This window comes from Lolium rigidum, chromosome 3 (genome assembly GCF_022539505.1).
Source record: "Lolium rigidum isolate FL_2022 chromosome 3, APGP_CSIRO_Lrig_0.1, whole genome shotgun sequence".
Classification (NCBI taxonomy): domain Eukaryota; kingdom Viridiplantae; phylum Streptophyta; class Magnoliopsida; order Poales; family Poaceae; genus Lolium; species Lolium rigidum.
The window spans coordinates 214,532,858-214,551,446 of record NC_061510.1 but is presented as its reverse complement, the minus strand read 5'-3'; the positions used below and the strand labels follow the sequence as shown (position 1 = coordinate 214,551,446).

At 46.7% G+C, this 18,589-nt stretch overlaps 2 protein-coding genes across 2 annotated transcripts in view; one reads left to right on the top strand and one right to left on the bottom strand.

Moving 5' to 3' along the window:
* Positions 1-1,825: 1,825 nt before the first annotated feature.
* On the bottom strand, positions 1,826-3,441 carry LOC124698952 (RING-H2 finger protein ATL51-like). The gene has a single exon (XM_047231332.1). It carries the CDS (start codon positions 3,286-3,288, stop codon positions 2,185-2,187), a length of 1,104 nt encoding a protein of 367 aa, XP_047087288.1. The 5' UTR covers positions 3,289-3,441; the 3' UTR covers positions 1,826-2,184.
* The window catches only part of LOC124696042, a 20,632-nt gene continuing 5,329 nt past the window's right edge, over positions 3,287-18,589 (top strand). Inside the window, exons 1-2 of the mRNA XM_047228828.1 lie at positions 3,287-3,487; positions 18,465-18,568. Of these exons, the coding sequence (XP_047084784.1) occupies positions 3,287-3,487; positions 18,465-18,568 (305 nt within the window). The remainder of the gene's footprint in view (positions 3,488-18,464; positions 18,569-18,589) is intronic.

The following is an 18,589-nucleotide window of genomic DNA, read 5'->3' as shown; positions in this document are numbered from 1 at the left end:
CCAGGTCGCCCCTCCGGGCATCCTTGTCGTCCATGGACGCCAAGAACGCCGCCCGCAGCCCCGGGCGGTCCTCGGGGTCGTCGGCTGCCGGCGATGAGCCGCTGCTGCCGCTCGTACTCCGCCGGCAGCCGCCGCTCGCGACGCTTCCTCCGGCTCCTCCTTCACCTCCGGCTCGGGATGAGGAGGGCGCCGCCGCGCCTCCCTTGCTGCCGCCGGCTGCCGCCGCCGCCACGCCTCGTGTTGACGGGCGTCGCCGGCTCCTCCTTCACCTCCCGTTTGGGAACGGTGTACGGCGCCGATCGGTAAGACGAGGACGGCGTCGATCGCGCCGGTCCCGAGGAAGAAGAGTGCGTGGAGGACGAGTACGTCGTCCTCCTCGGCTGCCATTGAGGAGACGGCGACGGCGACGACGGCATCTCCAGCCTTGGAGCGCCGTTGCGGATGCCCCGGATGACGTTGTCGAGGGTGCGCCCCGGAACGCCCAGAACAGGGCGCGGCCGTCCTTGTTCCAGCTATTGGGGCCGCCGACGAGGTTGTCGGTGCTGCGCATCTCGATGTCGTACTTCGCCTTGAAGTACGTCGTCCACCGAGCGTCGTTGTTGTCGACCGCCCACGTCGGATCCAACCGCTCCTGGGCGGTGAGTTGAGCCCGACGGGCGCTTGGCGGCGTCCCACCATTGCTCCGTGCGCGGCTCCGGCGGCGGCGGACGCCAATGCCGTTCACGGCCATCTTCCAGCCGCCGCTGCTTGGCAGCCGCATGTCCGGCGGGACTGGATACCGGGCGTGGTACAGCGCCCACGCCTCCGCCACGGTGAGGCTGCCGCGTCCCTGCGTCGCCTGGGAAAACAGGGACGCCATTAACGTCGCTTGACCAAAGGTAGGCGACGGGGTTTTAGCCTTCCGTGCCGCTGACGCGTCGGGCCCGCGTCGGTTGGCCTCGCGTTTCGTTGTGTCCGGCGTCCCCGGAGCGTCCCCTGTGGGACGGGGACGGGCTCGGGGCGCCGGATACCGTATCGGGGCGCGCCGGACAAAAATGGGCTTTGGGGGACGCGGCTGGAACGCTTTTTTTGTCCGGCGCGCCCCAAATCGCTTTGGGGACGGTTTGGGGGACGCGACTGGAGATGCTCTGAAGATGGATGCAAGATGAATGAACTTCCCTGTTCTGCAACTATACAAGGACGAAGGGTCTTGTCCAAGACGAGAAATAACCTTGCTTGCAGGACAGACACGACAAAGCTAAGAAGCATGATGTCCAGTGCCCTATGAACTCACCCTAATCATGAAAAACTTGAGGTACACAACCCAACTAAAACCATACTTCCTGGTGGTGCTTGTTCCTCAAGGTGCTTGCTTTCTTTTCCATCTCCAGTACACTTAACACTTGACAGCCATCTCACTTGATCATCAACAGTGACGAGCAACAGTTTCTTGGCTGAAAACAGTTGATGCACACCACACCGCCTACTGAGTTGACGGGATTGATTACCCACCTTGCGTCCTACTTTGTCACCCACACTATTCGCATTGCAAATGGAGGCATCATTTTTAATGCAGTCTTGGTAGGATGAGGGTGACAGGGCAAGGTGGGTGGCCAGTCACTGGAACTTCCTTGAGAATCCTGGTTCAAGCAGGCAAGTCTCTGTTGTACTTTCTTTTCAGAATCTAAAAAATGTACCGTGTATGCTCTCCTTTTTTGTAGTGCAAGGGATTGGAATAGGATCCAGTTCGTTTTGGATTGGAACACAACCAATTCCACACCAGCATCCACTCGTTTCAACTCGGTTGAAAGTGGAATGGAAATTAACTAGCTGCATGCTTTGCTAGTTTGGGACCTGAAACCTTATGAAGTTCATTATCATGAGATTTCCACAAATACATGAATACAAGTGACAACAGATTACCATACACATATCGATGAGCTTTTTTTTTTTCCCGAAGCGACATATCTTGATTGTCATGAACTGGACAACAAATATGTGCTAGTGATCTTCATATCTTAAGAGACCTTTGTAGCTTATTGTTATACTCGCATACTGAACACGTCTTTTCTGTCAGTAATCCTTATTTACAATTTCTGACATCCTCGCGGTGTATGCACAAAGCTCACGCTGTTTCGCTCCAAAACTTTGCAACTTTGAATCACTTGACGCCAGCCATAGCCAAGCAGGAAGCAGCAGTGGTCTTCACCGTGTGTTGTCGTCGGCGGCCGGCTGGGGTGACCGCCCTGGCAAACGTAGGGAGGCCGCCGCGCTGAAGGACGCCGACCTGCGTTCCCCGATCCCGGCCATCTCCAACGCTTCCGAGAGCTTGAGCACCCGAGTGATCTTGGCTAGGCCCATCTCCCCCTGGCGCGCGCTGTTGGACGCGGGCGCTCGTAGGGAGTCGACGTCCGGCCACGCACGCCTGGGCAGCGCCAGCATGGACGCGGCGCGCCTGAGAGCGCGGTCCTCCGTGGGCGTGTCTTCGCCATCGCGGCCGGCCTCCTCCTCGGCGCCAGCAGCCACGTCAAGGTTCACCGCGAGCGCGGCGGCGTTGCCGGAGGCGACCTTGACGGGGGCGCGGCAGAGCGGGCAGTTGACGTGGGCGCGCAGCCAGGTGTCGATGCAGGCGCGGTGGAAGGCGTGCGCGCAGCGCGGCAGCAGGCGCAGCGTCTCCCCGTCGCGGAACTCGGCGAGGCAGACCGCGCAGCCGCCGTCGGCTCCGACGCCGCGGCACTTCTCGGCGTCGTAGACGAGCGCGGTGATGGCCGCGATGGCGCGCTCGTCGAGCCCCACGGTCTTTATGTACCACACGTGGTGCATCCCGTCGCCGTCGTCCGAGCCCTGCTCATCCGCCGGCGCCGTGGCCAGGGGTATGGGACCGCCCTCCTCGTCGACGGCGTGGTGTTGGTTCAGCGGCGCATGCTGCTGTGTCGTGGCGGTCTGGCGCCGCCGGCGCCACCGCACGACGCGGCAGACGAGGAGGACGAGGAGGAGGAGGACGGAGACGGCGAGGACGGAGGCGGAGAGCGCGATGAGCGGGGTGGGGAGGCGGGAGCGGGAGGACTGGAGGTGAAGGGTGGTGGTGCGCGAGGGCGGCGGCGGCGGCGCGCAGAGGCTGTGGAAGGCGCAGGCCTGGGAGCAGTGGAGGGCGCAGGCGATGGGGTCGGGAGGCAGCGGGACGGCGACGCCGTGGGTCTGGTCGCGCACCGCCGCCGGCCTGGGTTTGGGTGGCTTGGGCTTGGGAGGCTTTGGCTTGGGCCGTGGCCGAGGCGGCGGCAGGGGATGGTTCTCCGGCGGCGGAGGCATGGCCGCGGGTGTGGGCTCGTGGACGCCGCAGAAGAGGCGAGCGGCTGCGGTTACGCCTCCGGTTGCTTTTAAGCGTGTGAAGTGCGGACCGCGGCGTGTGGTTGAAGCTGCAGCTCCAGTCTCCGGCGGCCTGATACAAGTTGCACTGTACCGGGGGAAACTGGAAAGGAGCTTGTCCTTGAAGGATGACCGGCCGCCGGTAAAAAGCACGACGTGTTACGATCTTGATGGATTTTATGGAGATTCGTCGGTCACAAGAAATCCATCTTAGCTAGTTTCTCCTTCATGCATACACGTCACTGATCTCACTCACGTTGGCACAGGGCGCGATCGATCAGCTATCAGTACGTCACTAGTACTGTGAAGTAAGGGCATCTCCACCGATCCGACGCATTCCGCATCTCCGAAATGTCTATTTGCGTCGGCCGCGGACGCCATGTGGTCCGGGTGACCGTTTGCGTCTGGGGTACCTCCAGCGGTGCGGACGTATTTTTTAGCGTGCCGCCGGCGATTAACTGTTCCCGCGCAACGACGATCGTTCCCGCGCGTGGCCAATACATTCGCAAGTTTCGACGGCGTTTCGCCCGCGCGGGAAACGACCTGCGCGCCAACGCCGTTTCCCGCCCCGCCGTAACTATATATGGTGGACACCGGCGGGGGCGACGGGCACACCTCAAGCTAATCCATCCATGGTCGGGCAGAGCCTTAGTTGGGAGCACATTGTTCAGATGTGCCGCCACCTCCACCCGGAGGAGGAGGAGGAGGTAGTCGCCGCCGGTGTTGAGGCCCAGCAGCTGGACCTGGAGGCGGCGGCAGAGGCGGAGGTTGCGAATGCGGAGGCGGCAGAGCGCGTGGAAGGGCGCCTCGCGGCGACCAGGACGGAGATCGCCAACGCCATGGCCGGGGCAGAGCTCGCGGAGGCGCGGGCGGCCATGGCGGCCCCTTCGGCGGACGCCGTCATCCACGACATCGCGGACGACGACCACCCCCCCCCCCGTGCCCAGCCGCTTCGAGTGCGGCGGCGACCAGCGGGTTCTGCTCGCGTCCTTCGAGTCCCTGGCTAGGCCGCCCAACGCCGTCAGGCTTTGTTGGCGGAGGAGGAAGCCCACAGCTATGCGATCGCCATGGCTTGGGGGTTAATGTGCTTCGACCTGGACTCGCTCCAGCGTAGGGGCCCTTCTCCCGCGCGGGTCGAGCAGGAGAACCGGGAGCTGGCGGTCGCCATCGCCGCCAGGGACGAAGCGGTGGCGGAGGCGACTTGGGACAGGGCCCGCTTCGCCGCCCAGCTGGCGGGGTTGCAGGCAGCGGCCCAAGCGAACGAGGAGGAGGAGGTGGCCCAGGCGGCGGCCCTATGGGACAGGTCCCTGGCCGAGGCCCTCGAACGCCGCAGGCGGCATGACGAGGTGTCCCATGTGCGGCGTGCGCGGTGCGCGGAGTGCGCGAAGCGCTACCGCTTCGACGACGGCGCCGACCCTTCCGGCGGCCAGTAGTAGGCCGCGCGACTGCGAATAACCGAGGCCGGTGTAGGCCGCGCGACGGCGAGTAGGTACGACCGTTGTAGTTTTAGGTTAACTCGACTAACCATCTCTGTAAAGATGGTCCTTTTGGCCAATCAATAGTAATGAAATTTTTTTTGCTTACCCGACTGGGTCTGGATGCACCCAACGCGGACAGTTTCCGCGGCCGCGGAGCGTCCGCGGAGACGCAAACCTGGCGCATATTTGGGCCAGGTTTGCGTCTCCGCGGATGGGTCGATCACTTTGCGTCGCCCCGCTGGAGGTGATGCCAGACGCATTTCCGATCACGGCGGACAAAAACGATCGCTCAGCGTCTATTTGCATCGCGCCGCTGGAGATACCCTAATAGCAACAGGCTAGCTAGCCGATCGATCCTACCGTACGTGGCGTTGGTTTCCTGGTCGTGCGAGACAATCTTGGAAATTGGACTTGACTTGTATCGCTCGATGACGCTGAACTAGCCAGGGACCGATAGTTGTTGTTGGGTGGTCCGTGGTCATTAATTGCCATGCCACCTTAATTTCTTGCTCGACAACCATAATCCGACGGCCGTCGATGATGATTTCTATCTGTTCAAAACGATTTTTTTTATTAATGATTGTTAATAGAGCACAAGAAAAAAACTGTTTTTATTCATGCCCTTCCATGTGCCTCTAATATCTTGTTAGGTTATTAGACCATTTCTTAATACTCTCTCCGTTTCTAAATATAAGCTATATAGTTTCTAGTACGGAAATTAAGGAATACATATTTAGGAAAAATTACACCATGTTTGGCTAGGATTAACCCTAGGCAACTGATGTGAGCTAATAGAGGACTTTGCATAAGCTAAGAAAACCTAATCAAATCTCTAAAAATATTGTCCATACAAGGAGGACAATGGGGTAAATCTTATATTCTGGAATTTTTCTCAAAAAACTATATGGCTTATATCTAGGAACGGAGGGAGTATGATAAAACAAAGGGGGCCCTCATCATCAAGAATCCGATATTGGGTGGCCATGACATGCAAGTCTTTTATATGTTGATCAAGCATCTTGATCCATGATTATTTCGTTTTCTTTTTGAATCGTGTCTTGGGTGGCCATGATTTTGACAACCACTTGTTATTTGAGCATCAAAAGTTCTTGTTGCACCGCTCGAGAGGCCAAACGTCGGCGTGAGCCTTCATGGCGGTGTTGTTGTGGGAGGCTGATACGTCTCCGACGTATCGATAATTTCTTATGTTCCATGCCACATTATTGATGTTATCTACATGTTTTATGCACACTTTATGTCATATTCGTGCATTTTCTGGAACTAACCTATTAACAAGATGCCGAAGTGCCAGTTCCTGTTTTCTGCTGTTTTTGGTTTCAGAAATCCTAGTAACGAAATATTCTCGGAATCGGACGAAATCAACGCCCAGGTTCCTATTTTGCCCGGAAGCATCTAGAACACACGAGAACCGCCAGAGGAGGGGCACAGGCCCACCAAACCCTAGGCCGGCGCGACCAGGGGGGGGCCCGCGCCCCCCTATGGTGTGGCCACCCTGTCAGCCCTCCTGCGCCGCCTCTTCGCCTATTTAAAGCCTCCGTCGCGAAAACCCTGATACGTTCGACGAAACCCACAGAAACCTTCCAGAGCCGCCGCCATCGCGAAGCCAAGATCCGGGGACAGGAGTCTCTGTTCCGGAACGCCGCCGGAACGGGAAGTGCCCCCGGAAGGCTTCTCCATCGACACCGCTGCCATCTCCACCGCCATCTTCATCACCGCTGCTGCTCCCATGAGGAGGAGTAGTTCTCCATCGAGGCTCGGGGCTGCACCGGTAGCTATGTGGTTCCTCTCTCTCCTATGTGCTTCAATACAATAATCTCATGAGCTGCCTTACATGATTGAGATTCATATGATGATGCTTGTAATCTAGATGTCATTATGCTAGTCAAGTGAATTTTACTCATGTGATCTCCGGAGACTCCTTGTCCCACGTGTGTAAAGGTGACGAGTGTGTGCACCGTGTGGGTCTCTTAGGCTATATTTCACAGAATACTTATTCACCGTTATGAATGGCATAGTGAAGTGCTTATTTATATCTCTTTATGATTGCAATGTGTTTTGTATCACTACTATTCTATGTGCTACTCTTGTGATGTTATTAAAGTAGTTTTATTCCTCCTGCACGGTGTAATGGTGACAGTGTGTGCATCCGTGTTAGTACTTGGTTTATGCTATGATTATGATCTCTTGTAGATTATGAAGTTAACTATTGCTATGATAGTATTGATGTGTATTATTCCTCCTACATAGCATGAAGGTGACGGTGTGCATGCTATGCTAGTACTTGGTTTAGTCGAATTGATCTTTCATGCACTCTAAGGTTATTTAAATATGAACATTGAATTGTGGAGCTTGTTAACTCCGGCATTGAGGGTTCGTGTAATCCTACGCAATGTGTTCATCATCCAACAAGAGTGTAGAGTATGCATTTATCTATTCTGTTATGTGATCAATGTTGAGAGTGTCCACTAGTGAAAGTCTAATCCCTAGGCCTTGTTCCTAAATATCGCTATCGCTACTTGTTTACTTGTTTCTACTGCGTTACTACTGCTGCAATACTACCACCATCAACTACACGCCAGCAAGCTATTTTCTGGCACCGTTGCTACTGCTCATATATATTCATACCACCTGTATTTCACTATCTCTTCGCCGAACTAGTACACCTATTAGGTGTGTTGGGGACACAAGAGACTTCTTGCTTTGTGGTTGCGGGGTTGCATGAGAGGGATATCTTTGACCTCTTCCTCCCCGAGTTCGATAAACCTTGGGTGATCCACTTAAGGGAAAACTTGCTGCTGTCCTACAAACCTCCGCTCTTGGAGGCCCAACACCGTCTACGAGGAAAAGGAGGGGCGTAGACATCAAGCTATTTTTCGGCGCCGTTGCCGGGGAGGAAAGGTAAAAGGTACTCACACTCCGGATCTCGGCTACTAAGCTATTTTCGCCTTTGTAAGTACTCGAAGCTATTTCCTTTAGATCCTGCAATTGCATCTTTTTGTTTCCTTTAGATCCTGCAATTCTATTTCCTGATTTAAAACATGGATTGTTTGATGCGAAAATTAAAAAACCTATGGAATCTTATTTGCATGCTGGTAGTAATATTAGTATGAACGCTTTGAACACCATTGTTGATAATTATATAGAAAGTTCTAAGCTTGGGGAAGCTGGTTTTCATGATCTTTTTAGTCCCCCAAGCATTGAGGAGAAAATTTTCTTTGATGATACTATACCTCCTATATTTGACGATGAGAATAATAATGATAGCTACTTTGTTGAATTTGCTCCCACTACAACTACTAATAAAATTGATTATGCTTATGTGGAGAGTAATAATTTTATGCATAAGACTCATGATAAGAATGCTTTATGTGATAGTTATATTGTTGAGTTTGCTCATGACACTACTGAAAGTTATTATGAGAGAGGAAAATATGGTTGTAAAAATTTTCATGTTACTAAAATGCCTCTCTATGTGCTGAAATTTTTGAAGCTACACTTGTTCTATCTTCCTATGTTTGTTACTTTGCTCTTCATGAACTTGTTTATTTACAAGATTCTTATGCATAGGAAGCATGTTAGGCTTAAATGTGTTTTTAATTTGCTTCTTGATGCTCTCTTTTGCTTCAACTACTATTTCTTGCGAGTGCATCATTAAAACTTCTGAGCCCATCTTAATGGCTATAAAGAAAGAACTTCTTGGGAGATAACCCATGTGTTATTTTGCTACAGTACTTTGTTTTATATTTGTGTCTTGGAAGTTGTTTACTACTGTAGCAACCTCTCCTTATCTTAGTTTTGTGTTTTGTTGTGCCAAGTAAAGTCGTTGATAGTAAGGTTCATACTAGATTTGGATTACTGCGCAGAAACAGATTTCTTTGCTGTCACGAATCTGGGCAAAATTCTCTGTAGGTAACTCATAAAATTATGCCAATTTACGTGAGTGATCCTCAGATATGTACGCAACTTTCATTCAATTTGAGCATTTTCATCTGAGCAAGTCTGGTGCCATTTTAAAATTCGTCTTTACGGACTGTTCTGTTTTGACAGATTCTGCCTTTTATTTCGCATTGCTTCTTTCGCTGTGTTGGGTGGATTTCTTTGTTCCATTACCTTCCAAGTAGCTTTGAGCAATGTCCAGAAGTGTTAAGAATGATTGTGTCACCTCTGAACATGTGAGTTTTTGATTATGCACTAACCCTCTAATGAGTTTGCTTTGAGTTTGGTGTGGAGGAAGTTTTCAAGGGTCAAGAGAGGAGGATGATATACTATGATCAAGAAGAGTGAAAAGTCTAAGCTTGGGGATGCCCGGTGGTTCACCCCTGAATATATCAAGAAGACTCAAGCGTCTAAGCTTGGGGATGCCCAAGGCATCCCCTTCTTCATCGACAACATTATCAGGTTCCTCCCCTGAAACTATATTTTTATTTCATCACATCTTATGTACTTTACTTGGAGCGTCTGTGTGCTTTTGTTTTTGTTTGTGTTTGAATAAATTGGATTACATCATGCTTGTGTGGGAGAGAGACACGCTCCGCTGGTTCGTATGAACACATGTGTTCTTAGCTCATAATATTCATGGCGAAGTTTCCTCTTCGTTAAATTGTTATATGGTTGGAATTGGAAAATGATACATGTAGTAATTGCTATAATGTCTTGGATAATGTGATACTTGGCAATTGTTGTGCTCATGTTTAAGCTCTTGCATCATATACTTTGCACCCATTAATGAAGAAATACATAGAGCTTGCTAAAATTTGGTTTGCATATTTGGTCTCTCTAAAGTCTAGAAAATTTCTAGTATTGAGTTTGAACAACAAGGAAGACGGTGTAGAGTCTTATAATATTTACAATATGTCTTTTATGTGAGTTTTGCTGCACCGTTCATCCTTGTGTTTGTTTCAAATAGCCTTGCTAGCCTAAACCTTGTATCGAGAGGGAATACTTCTCATGCATCCAAAATCCTTGAGCCAACCACTATGCCATTTGTGTCCACCATACCTACCTACTACATGGTATTTCCCGCCATTCCAAAGTAAATTGCTTGAGTGCTACCTTTAAACAATTCAAAATTTATCACCTCTTATTTGTGTCAATGTTTTATAGCTCATGAGGAAGTATGTGGTGTTTATCTTTCAATTTTGTTGGGCAACTTTCACCAATGGACTAGTGGCTTCATCCGCTTATCCAATAATTTTTGCAAAAAGAGCTGGCAATGGGATTCCCAGTCCCAAATTAATTAACAAAAATAGACACTCCTCCATGGTATGTGATTGTTGGACGGCACCCGAAGGATTCGGTTAGCCATGGCTTGTGTAAGCAAAGGTTGGGAGGAGTGTCATCATAATAAAACTAAAATAAAAAGGCACTCCTTCATGGTATGAGATTGTTGGCAGGCACCCGAGGATTCGGTTAGCCATGGTTTGTGAAAGAAAGGTTGGAACGAGTGCCACACAAAAATAAAATAAAATGGGAGCCGCTCTTTGAAGGTTTGTCTGGCAAGGGGGTTAGAGTACCCGCTACCATTCGTTGACAACGACATACACCTCTCAAAACTTTATTTTTATGCTCTCTTTATGTTTTCAAAACCAAAGCTCTAGCACAAATATAGCAATCGATGCTTTTCCTCTATGGAGGACCTTTCTTCTACTTTTATTGTTGAGTCAGTTCACCTATTTCTCTCCGTCTCAAGAAGCAAACATTTGTGTGAACTGTGCATTGATTCTTACATACTTGCTTATTGCACTTGTTATATTGCTTTGCATTGACAACTATCCATGGGATATACATGTTACAAGTTGAAAGCAACCGCTGAAACTTAATCTTCCATTGTGTTGCTTCAATACTTCTACTATGAATTATTGCTTTATGAGTTAACTCTTATGCAAGACTTATTGATGCTTGTCTTGAAGTACTATTCATGAAAAGTCTTTGCTTTATGATTCACTTGTTTACTCATGTCATTACCATTGTTTTGATCGCTGCATTCATTACATATGTTTACAAATAGTATGATCAAGGTTATGATGGCATGTCACTTCATAAATTATCTTTGTTATCGTTTTACCTGCTCGGGACGAGTAGAACTAAGCTTGGGGATGCTGATACGTCTCCGACGTATCGATAATTTCTTATGTTCCATGCCACATTATTGATGTTATCTACATGTTTTATGCACACTTTATGTCATATTCGTGCATTTTCTCGGAACTAACCTATTAACAAGATGCCGAAGTGTCAGTTCCTGTTTTCTGCTGTTTTTGGTTTCAGAAATCCTAGTAAAAAAATATTCTCGGAATCGGACGAAATCAACGCCCAGGTTCCTATTTTGCCCGGAATCATCCAGAACACACGAGAACCGCCAGAGGAGGGGCACAGGCCCACTGATACGTCTCCGACGTATCGATAATTTCTTATGTTCTATGCCATATTATTGATGATACCTACATGTTTTATGCACACTTTATGTCATATTCGTGCATTTTCTGGAACTAACCTATTAACAAGATGCCGAAGTGCCGCTTCTCGTTTTCGCTGTTTTTGGTTTCGTAAATCCTAGTAACGAAATATTCTCGGAATTGGACGAAACGAAGACCCAGGGTCCTATTTTTCCACGGAGCTTCCAGAAGACCGAAGAACACACGAAGTGGGGCCACGAGGTGGCCAAACCACAGGGCCGCGCGGCCCAAGGGGGCCCGCGCCGCCCTATGGTGTGGCCCCTCGTCCGGCCCCGACTCCGCCCTTCCGCCTACTTAAAGCCTCCGTCGCGAAACCCCCGATGCGAAAAACCACGATACGGAAAACCTTAATGAGACGCCGCCGCCGCCGATCATCTCGGGGATTCTGGAGATCTCCTCCGGCACCCTCGCCGGAGAGGGGATTCATCTCCCGGAGGACTCTACACCGCCATGGTCGCCTCCGGAGTGATGAGTGAGTAGTTCACCCCTGGACTATGGGTCCATAGCAGTAGCTAGATGGTTGTCTTCTCCTCATTGTGCTTCATTGTTGGATCTTGTGAGCTGCCTAACATGATCAAGATCATCTATCCGTAATTCTATATGTTGTGTTTGTCGGGATCCGATGGATAGAGAATACCATGTCATGTTAATTATCAAGTTATTATACATGTGTTGTTTATGATCTTGCATGCTCTCCGTTTCTAGTAGAGGCTCGGCCAAGTTTTTACTTTTAACTCCAAGAGGGAGTACTTATGCTCGATAGTGGGTTCATGCCCGCATTGACACCGGGACAAGTGATGAAAAGTTCTAAGGTTGTGTTGTGCTTGTTGCCACTAGGGATAAAACATTGGCGCTATGTCCGAGGATGTAGTTGTTGATTACATTACGCACCATACTTAATGCAATTGTCCGTTGCTTTGCAACTTAATACTCGGAGGGGGTTCGGACGATAACCTGAAGGTGGACTTTTTAGGCATAGATGCGCTTGGATGGCGGTCTATGTACTTTGTCGTAATGCCTAATTAAATCTCACTATACTTATCATGTCATGTATGTGCATTGTTATGCCCTCTCTATTTGTCAATTGCCCGACTGTAATTTGTTCACCCAACATGCTTTTATCTTATGGGAGAGACACCTCTAGTGAACTGTGGACCCCGGTCCATTCTTTAATACTGAAATACAAATCTGCTGCAATACTTGTTTTTACTGTTTTCTCTGCAAACAATCATCTTCCACACAATACGGTTAATCCTTTGTTACAGCTAAGCCGGTGAGATTGACAACCTCACCGTTTCGTTGGGGCAAAGTACTTTGGTTGTGTTGTGCAGGTTCCACGTTGGCGCCGGAATCTCCGGTGTTGCGCCGCACTACATCCCGCCGCCATCAACCTTCAACGTGCTTCTTGGCTCCTCCCGGTTCGATAAACCTTGGTTTCTTTCCGAGGGAAAACTTGCTCGCTGTGCGCATCATACCTTCCTCTTGGGGTTGCCCAACGAACGTGTGAAATACACGCCATCAAGCATATTTTCCGGCGCCGTTGTCGGGGAGATCAAGACACGCTGCAAGGGGAGTCTCCACTTCTCAATCTCTTTACTTTGTTTTTGTCTTGCTTTATTTTATTTACCACTTTGTTTGCTGCACTTATATCAAAACACAAAAAAATTAGTTGCTAGCTTTACTTTATTTGCTGTCTTGTTTGCTATATCAAAAACACAAAAAAATTAGTTTACTTGCATTTACTTTATCTAGTTTGCTTTATTTACTATTGCTAAAATGGCCAACCCTAAAAATACTAAGTTGTGTGACTTCACTAGAACAAATAATAATGATTTCTTATGCACACCTATTGCTCCACCTCGCTACTACAACGGAATTCTTTGAAATTAAACCTGCTTTACTTAATCTTGTCATGAGAGAGCAATTTTCCGGTGTTAGTTCCGATGATGCTCGCTGCCCATCTCAATAATTTTGTTGAACTATGTGAAATGCAAAAGTATAAAGATGTAGATGGTGACATTATAAAATTAAAATTGTTTCCTTTCTCATTAAGAGGAAGAGCTAAAGATTGGTTGCTATCTCTGCCTAAGAATAGTATTGATTCCTGGACTAAATGCAAGGATGCTTTTATTGGTAGATATTATCCCTCTGCTAAAATTATATCTTTGAGGAGTACCATAATGAATTTTAAACAATTGTATAATGAACATGTTGCTCAAGCTTGGGAAAGAATGAAATCTCTGGTTAAAAATTGCCCAACCCATGGATCCGACTACTTGGATGATCATCCAAACCTTCTATGCAGGACTAAATTTTTCTTCGCGGAATTTATTGGATTCAGCTGCTGGAGGTACCTTTATGTCCATCACTCTTGGTGAAGCAACAAAGCTTCTTGATAATATGATGGTTAATTACTCCGAATGGCACACTGGAAAGAGCTCCACAAGGTAAGAAGGTAAATTCCGTTGAAGAATCCTCTTCCTTGAATGATAAGGTTGATGCTATTATGTCTATGCTTGCGAATGATAGGACTAATGTTGATCCTAATAATGTTCCATTAGCTTCATTGGTTGCCCAAGAAGAACATGTTGATGTAAACTTCATTAAAAATAATAATTTCAACAACAATGCTTATCTGAACAATTCTAGTAATAACTATAGGCCATATCCTTATAATAATGGTAACGGTTATGCTAATTCTTATGGGAATTCTTACAACAATAATAGGAATACACCCCTGGACTTGAAGCCATGCTTAAAGAATTTATTAGTACACAAACTGCCTTTAACAAATCGTTGAGGAAAAGCTCAATAAAATTGATATTCTTGTTTTTAGAGTTGATAGTCTTGCCTCCGATGTTGATCTTTTGAAATCGAAAGTTATGCCTAATAGGGATATTGAAAATAAAATTGTTACTACAGCAAATGCCATCCAAGTTAGAATTAATGAGAATATAAGATTAATGGCTGAATCAGGTGCTAGGTGGGATAGAGAAGAAAATGAAAAACTAGCTAAAAAGGAAAATGTAGCTAAAGTTTGGACTATTACCACCACAAGTAATGTTGATTCTTCATATGTTGCTGCACCTCCTACTATCCATGATAAAATAATTGGTGTTGGCAATGCTTCTACTCCTAGTGCAAAGCGCGCAAAATTACCTGAAACTGCTAAAACTGCTTGTGATAAAACTGCTGAAATTTTTTCCAACCTTGGGGATGATAATCCCATTGCTTTAGATTGTAATGATTTAGATTTTGATGATTGCCACATCTCTGAAGTTATAAAGTTCTTGCAAAAACTTGCTAAGAGTCCCAATGCCAGCGCTATAAATTTGGCTTTCACAAAACATATTACAAATGCTCTCATAAAAGCTAGAGAAGAGAAACTAAAACTTGAAACTTCTATTCCTAGAAAGCTAGAGGATGGTTGGGAGCCCATCATTAAAATTAGAGTCAAAGATTTTGATTGTAATGCCTTATGTGATCTTGGTGCAAGTATTTCTGTTATGCCTAAAAAAGTCTATGATATGCTTGACTTGCCACCATTGAAAAATTGTTATTTGGATGTTAACCTCGCTGATAATGCTAAAAAGAAACCTTTGGGAAGAGTTGATAATGTTCATATTATGGTTAACAATAACCTTGTCCCCGTTGATTTTGTTGTCTTGGATATTGAATGCAATGCATCTTGCCCCATTATATTGGGAAGACCTTTTCTCCGAACAGCTTGGTGCTACTATTGATATGAAGGAAGGTAATATTAAATATCAATTTCCTCTCAAGAAAGGTATGGAACACTTCCCTAGAAAGAGAATGAAGGTACCTTATGATTCTATTATTAGAACAAATTATGATGTTGATGCTTCATCTCTCGATGTTACTTGAGATACACTTTCTGCGCCTAGCTGAAAGGCGTTAAAGAAAAGCGTTTATGGGAGACAACCCATGTTTTTACTACAGTACTTTTGTTTTATATTTGTGTCTTGGAAGTTGTTTACTACTGTAGCAACCTCTCCTTATCTTAGTTTTATGTTTTGTTGTGCCAAGTAAAGTCTTTGATAGAAAAGTAAGTACTAGATTTGGATTACGGTGCAGTTCCAGATTTCTTTGCTGTCACGAATCTGGGTCTATCTCCATGTAGGTAGCTCAGAAAATTACGCCAATTTACGAGCATGATCCTCAGATATGTACGCAACTTTCATTCAATTTGATCATTTTCGTTTGAGCAAGTCTGGTGGCCTAATAAAATCCATCTTTACGGATCTGTTCTGTTTTGACAGATTCTGTCTTTTATTTCGCATTGCCTCTTTTGCTATGTTGGATGAATTTCTTTGATCCACTAATGTCCAGTAGCTTTATGCAATGTCCAGAAGTGTTAAGAATGATTGTGTCACCTCTGAACATGTGAATTTTTATTATGCACTAACCCTCTAATGAGTTGTTTCGAGTTTGGTGTGGAGGAAGTTTTCAAGGATCAAGAGAGGAGTATGATGCAATATGATCAAGGAGAGTGAAAGCTCTAAGCTTGGGGATGCCTCGGTGGTTCACCCCTGCATATATTAAGAAGACTCAAGCGTCTAAGCTTGGGGATGCCCAAGGCATCCCCTTCTTCATCAACAACATTATCGGGTTCCTCCCCCGAAACTATATTTTTATTCGGCCACATCTTATGTACTTTGCTTGGAGCGTCGGTTTGTTTTTGTTTTTTTTTTGTTTTGTTTGAATAAAATGGATCCTAGCATTCACTTTATGGGAGAGAGACACGCTCCGCTGTTGCATATGGATAAATATGTCCTTAGGCTCTACTCATAGTATTCATGGCGAAGTTCTTCTTCGTTAAATTGTTATATGGTTGGAATTGGAAAATGATACATGTAGTAAATTGCTATAATGTCTTGGATAATTTGATACTTGGCAATTGTTGTGCTCATGTTTAAGCTCTTTCATCATATACTTTGCACCCATTAATGAAGAAATACTTAGAGCTTGCTAATTTGGTTTGCATATTTGGTTTCTCTAGAGTCTAGATAACATCTAGTATTGAGTTTTGAACAACAAGGAAGACGGTATGGAGTCTTATAATGTTTACCATATGTCTTTTATGTGAGTTTTGTCTGTACCGTTCATCCTTGTGTTTGTTTCAAATAACCTTGCTAGCCTAAACCTTGTATCGAGAGGGAATACTTCTCATGCATCCAAAATCCTTGAGCCAACCACTATGCCATTTGTGTCCACCATACCTACCTACTACATGGTATTTATCCGCCATTCCAAAGTAAATTGCTTGAGTGCTACCTTTAAAATTCCATCATTCACCTTTGCAATATATAGCTCATGGGACAAATAGCTTAAAAACTATTGTGGTATTGAATATGTACTTATGCACTTTATCTCTTATTAAGTTGCTTGTTGAGCGATAACCATGTTTCGGGGACGCCATCAACTATTCTTTGTTGGATATCATGTGAGTTGCTATGCATGTCCGTCTTGTCTGAAGCAAGAGAGATCTACCACCTTCATGGTTGGAGCATGCATATTGTTAGAGAAGAACTTTGGGCCGCTAACTAAAGCCATGATTCATGGTGGAAGTTTCAGCTTGGACATATATCCTCAATCTCATATGAGAATAATAATTGTTGCCACATGCTTATGCATTAAAGAGGAGTCCATTATCTCGTTGTCCATGTTGTCCCGGTATGGATGTCTAAGTTGAGAATAATCAAAAGCGAGAAATCCAAAATGCGAGCTTTCTCCTTAGACCTTTGTACAGGCAACATGGAGGTACCCCATTGTGACACTTGGTCAAAACATGTGCATTGCAAAGATCCGGTAGTCCAAGTTAATTAGGACAAGGTGCGGGCACTATTAGTATACTATGCATGAGACTTGCAACTTGTAAGATATAATGTACATAACTCATATGCTTTATTACTACCGTTGACAAAATTGTTTCATGTTTTCAAAATAAAAGCTCTAGCACAAATATAGCAATCGATGCTTTCCTCTTTGAAGGACCATTCTCTTTACTTTTATGTTGAGTCAGTTCACCTATTTCTCTCCACCTCAAGAAGCAAACACTTGTGTGAACCGTGCATTGATTCCTACATGCATATTGTACTTGTTATATTACTCTATGTTGACAATTATCCATGAGATATACATGTTACAAGTTGAAAGCAACCGCTGAAACTTAATCTTCCTTTGTGTTGCTTCAATGCCTTTACTTTGATTTATTGCTTTATGAGTTAACTCTTATGCAAGACTTATTAATACTTGTCTTGAAGTACTATTCATGAAAAGTCTTTGCTATATGATTCACCTGTTTACTCATGTCATCACCATTGTTCTGATCGCTGCATCCACTACATAAGTTTACAAATAGTATGATCAAGGTTATGATGGCATATCACTTCAGAAATTATCTTTGTTATCGTTTTACCGCTCGGGACGAGCGAACTAAGCTTGGGGATGCTTGATACGTCTCCGACGTATCGATAATTTCTTATGTTCTATGCCATATTATTGATGATACCTACATGTTTTATGCACACTTTATGTCATATTCGTGCATTTTCTGGAACTAACCTATTAACAAGATGCCGAAGTGCCAGTTCCTGTTTTCTGCTGTTTTTGGTTTCAGAAATCCTAGTAACGAAATATTCTCGGAATTGGACGAAACGAAGACCCAGTGTTGTGGGTATACTTCATAGGTGTACCATCGACAGTGCCTAGATCCGGCAAGCCCGGGTGTCCCACAGGAGGTGATGAGGCATGTGGCCCATCGGGCGGCCCAGTTGCTGTTGATCATGAAGGAAGAAGTCCAGCCCAGGATCAGCAGGCCGGATCCGCACCGACATAGGAGTGACCCGGATCCATGGAGGCCCATGAGGAACCCGGATCCAGTACGACGTATATGGAAGGCGGATCCGTGACGTGCACGGCAAGATATTATACCGTAGTTAGGTTGTCTGTAATCCGGCTAGGACTCTCCGTGTAAACCCTAGATCCGTGCACCTTTATAAGCCGGATCCCGGGAGCCCTAGAGGCACAACCACAACTCATTGTAACAACGCGAAAGCGCCCAGATAATTCCGTTTCTGGCAGCGGTAAGCCACATCGCCGTGCGCGAGTATTTCCCGGCTTCTGCGTCTTCGCGGGTTTTCAGGCGCAGGCGCAGGCGCAGGCGCAGGCGCAGGCGCAGCGCGCAGGCGCAGCGCAGGCGCAGGCGCAGGCGCAGGCGCAGGCGCAGGCGCAGGCGCAGGCGCCAGCGCCAGCCGCCAGCAGACAAAC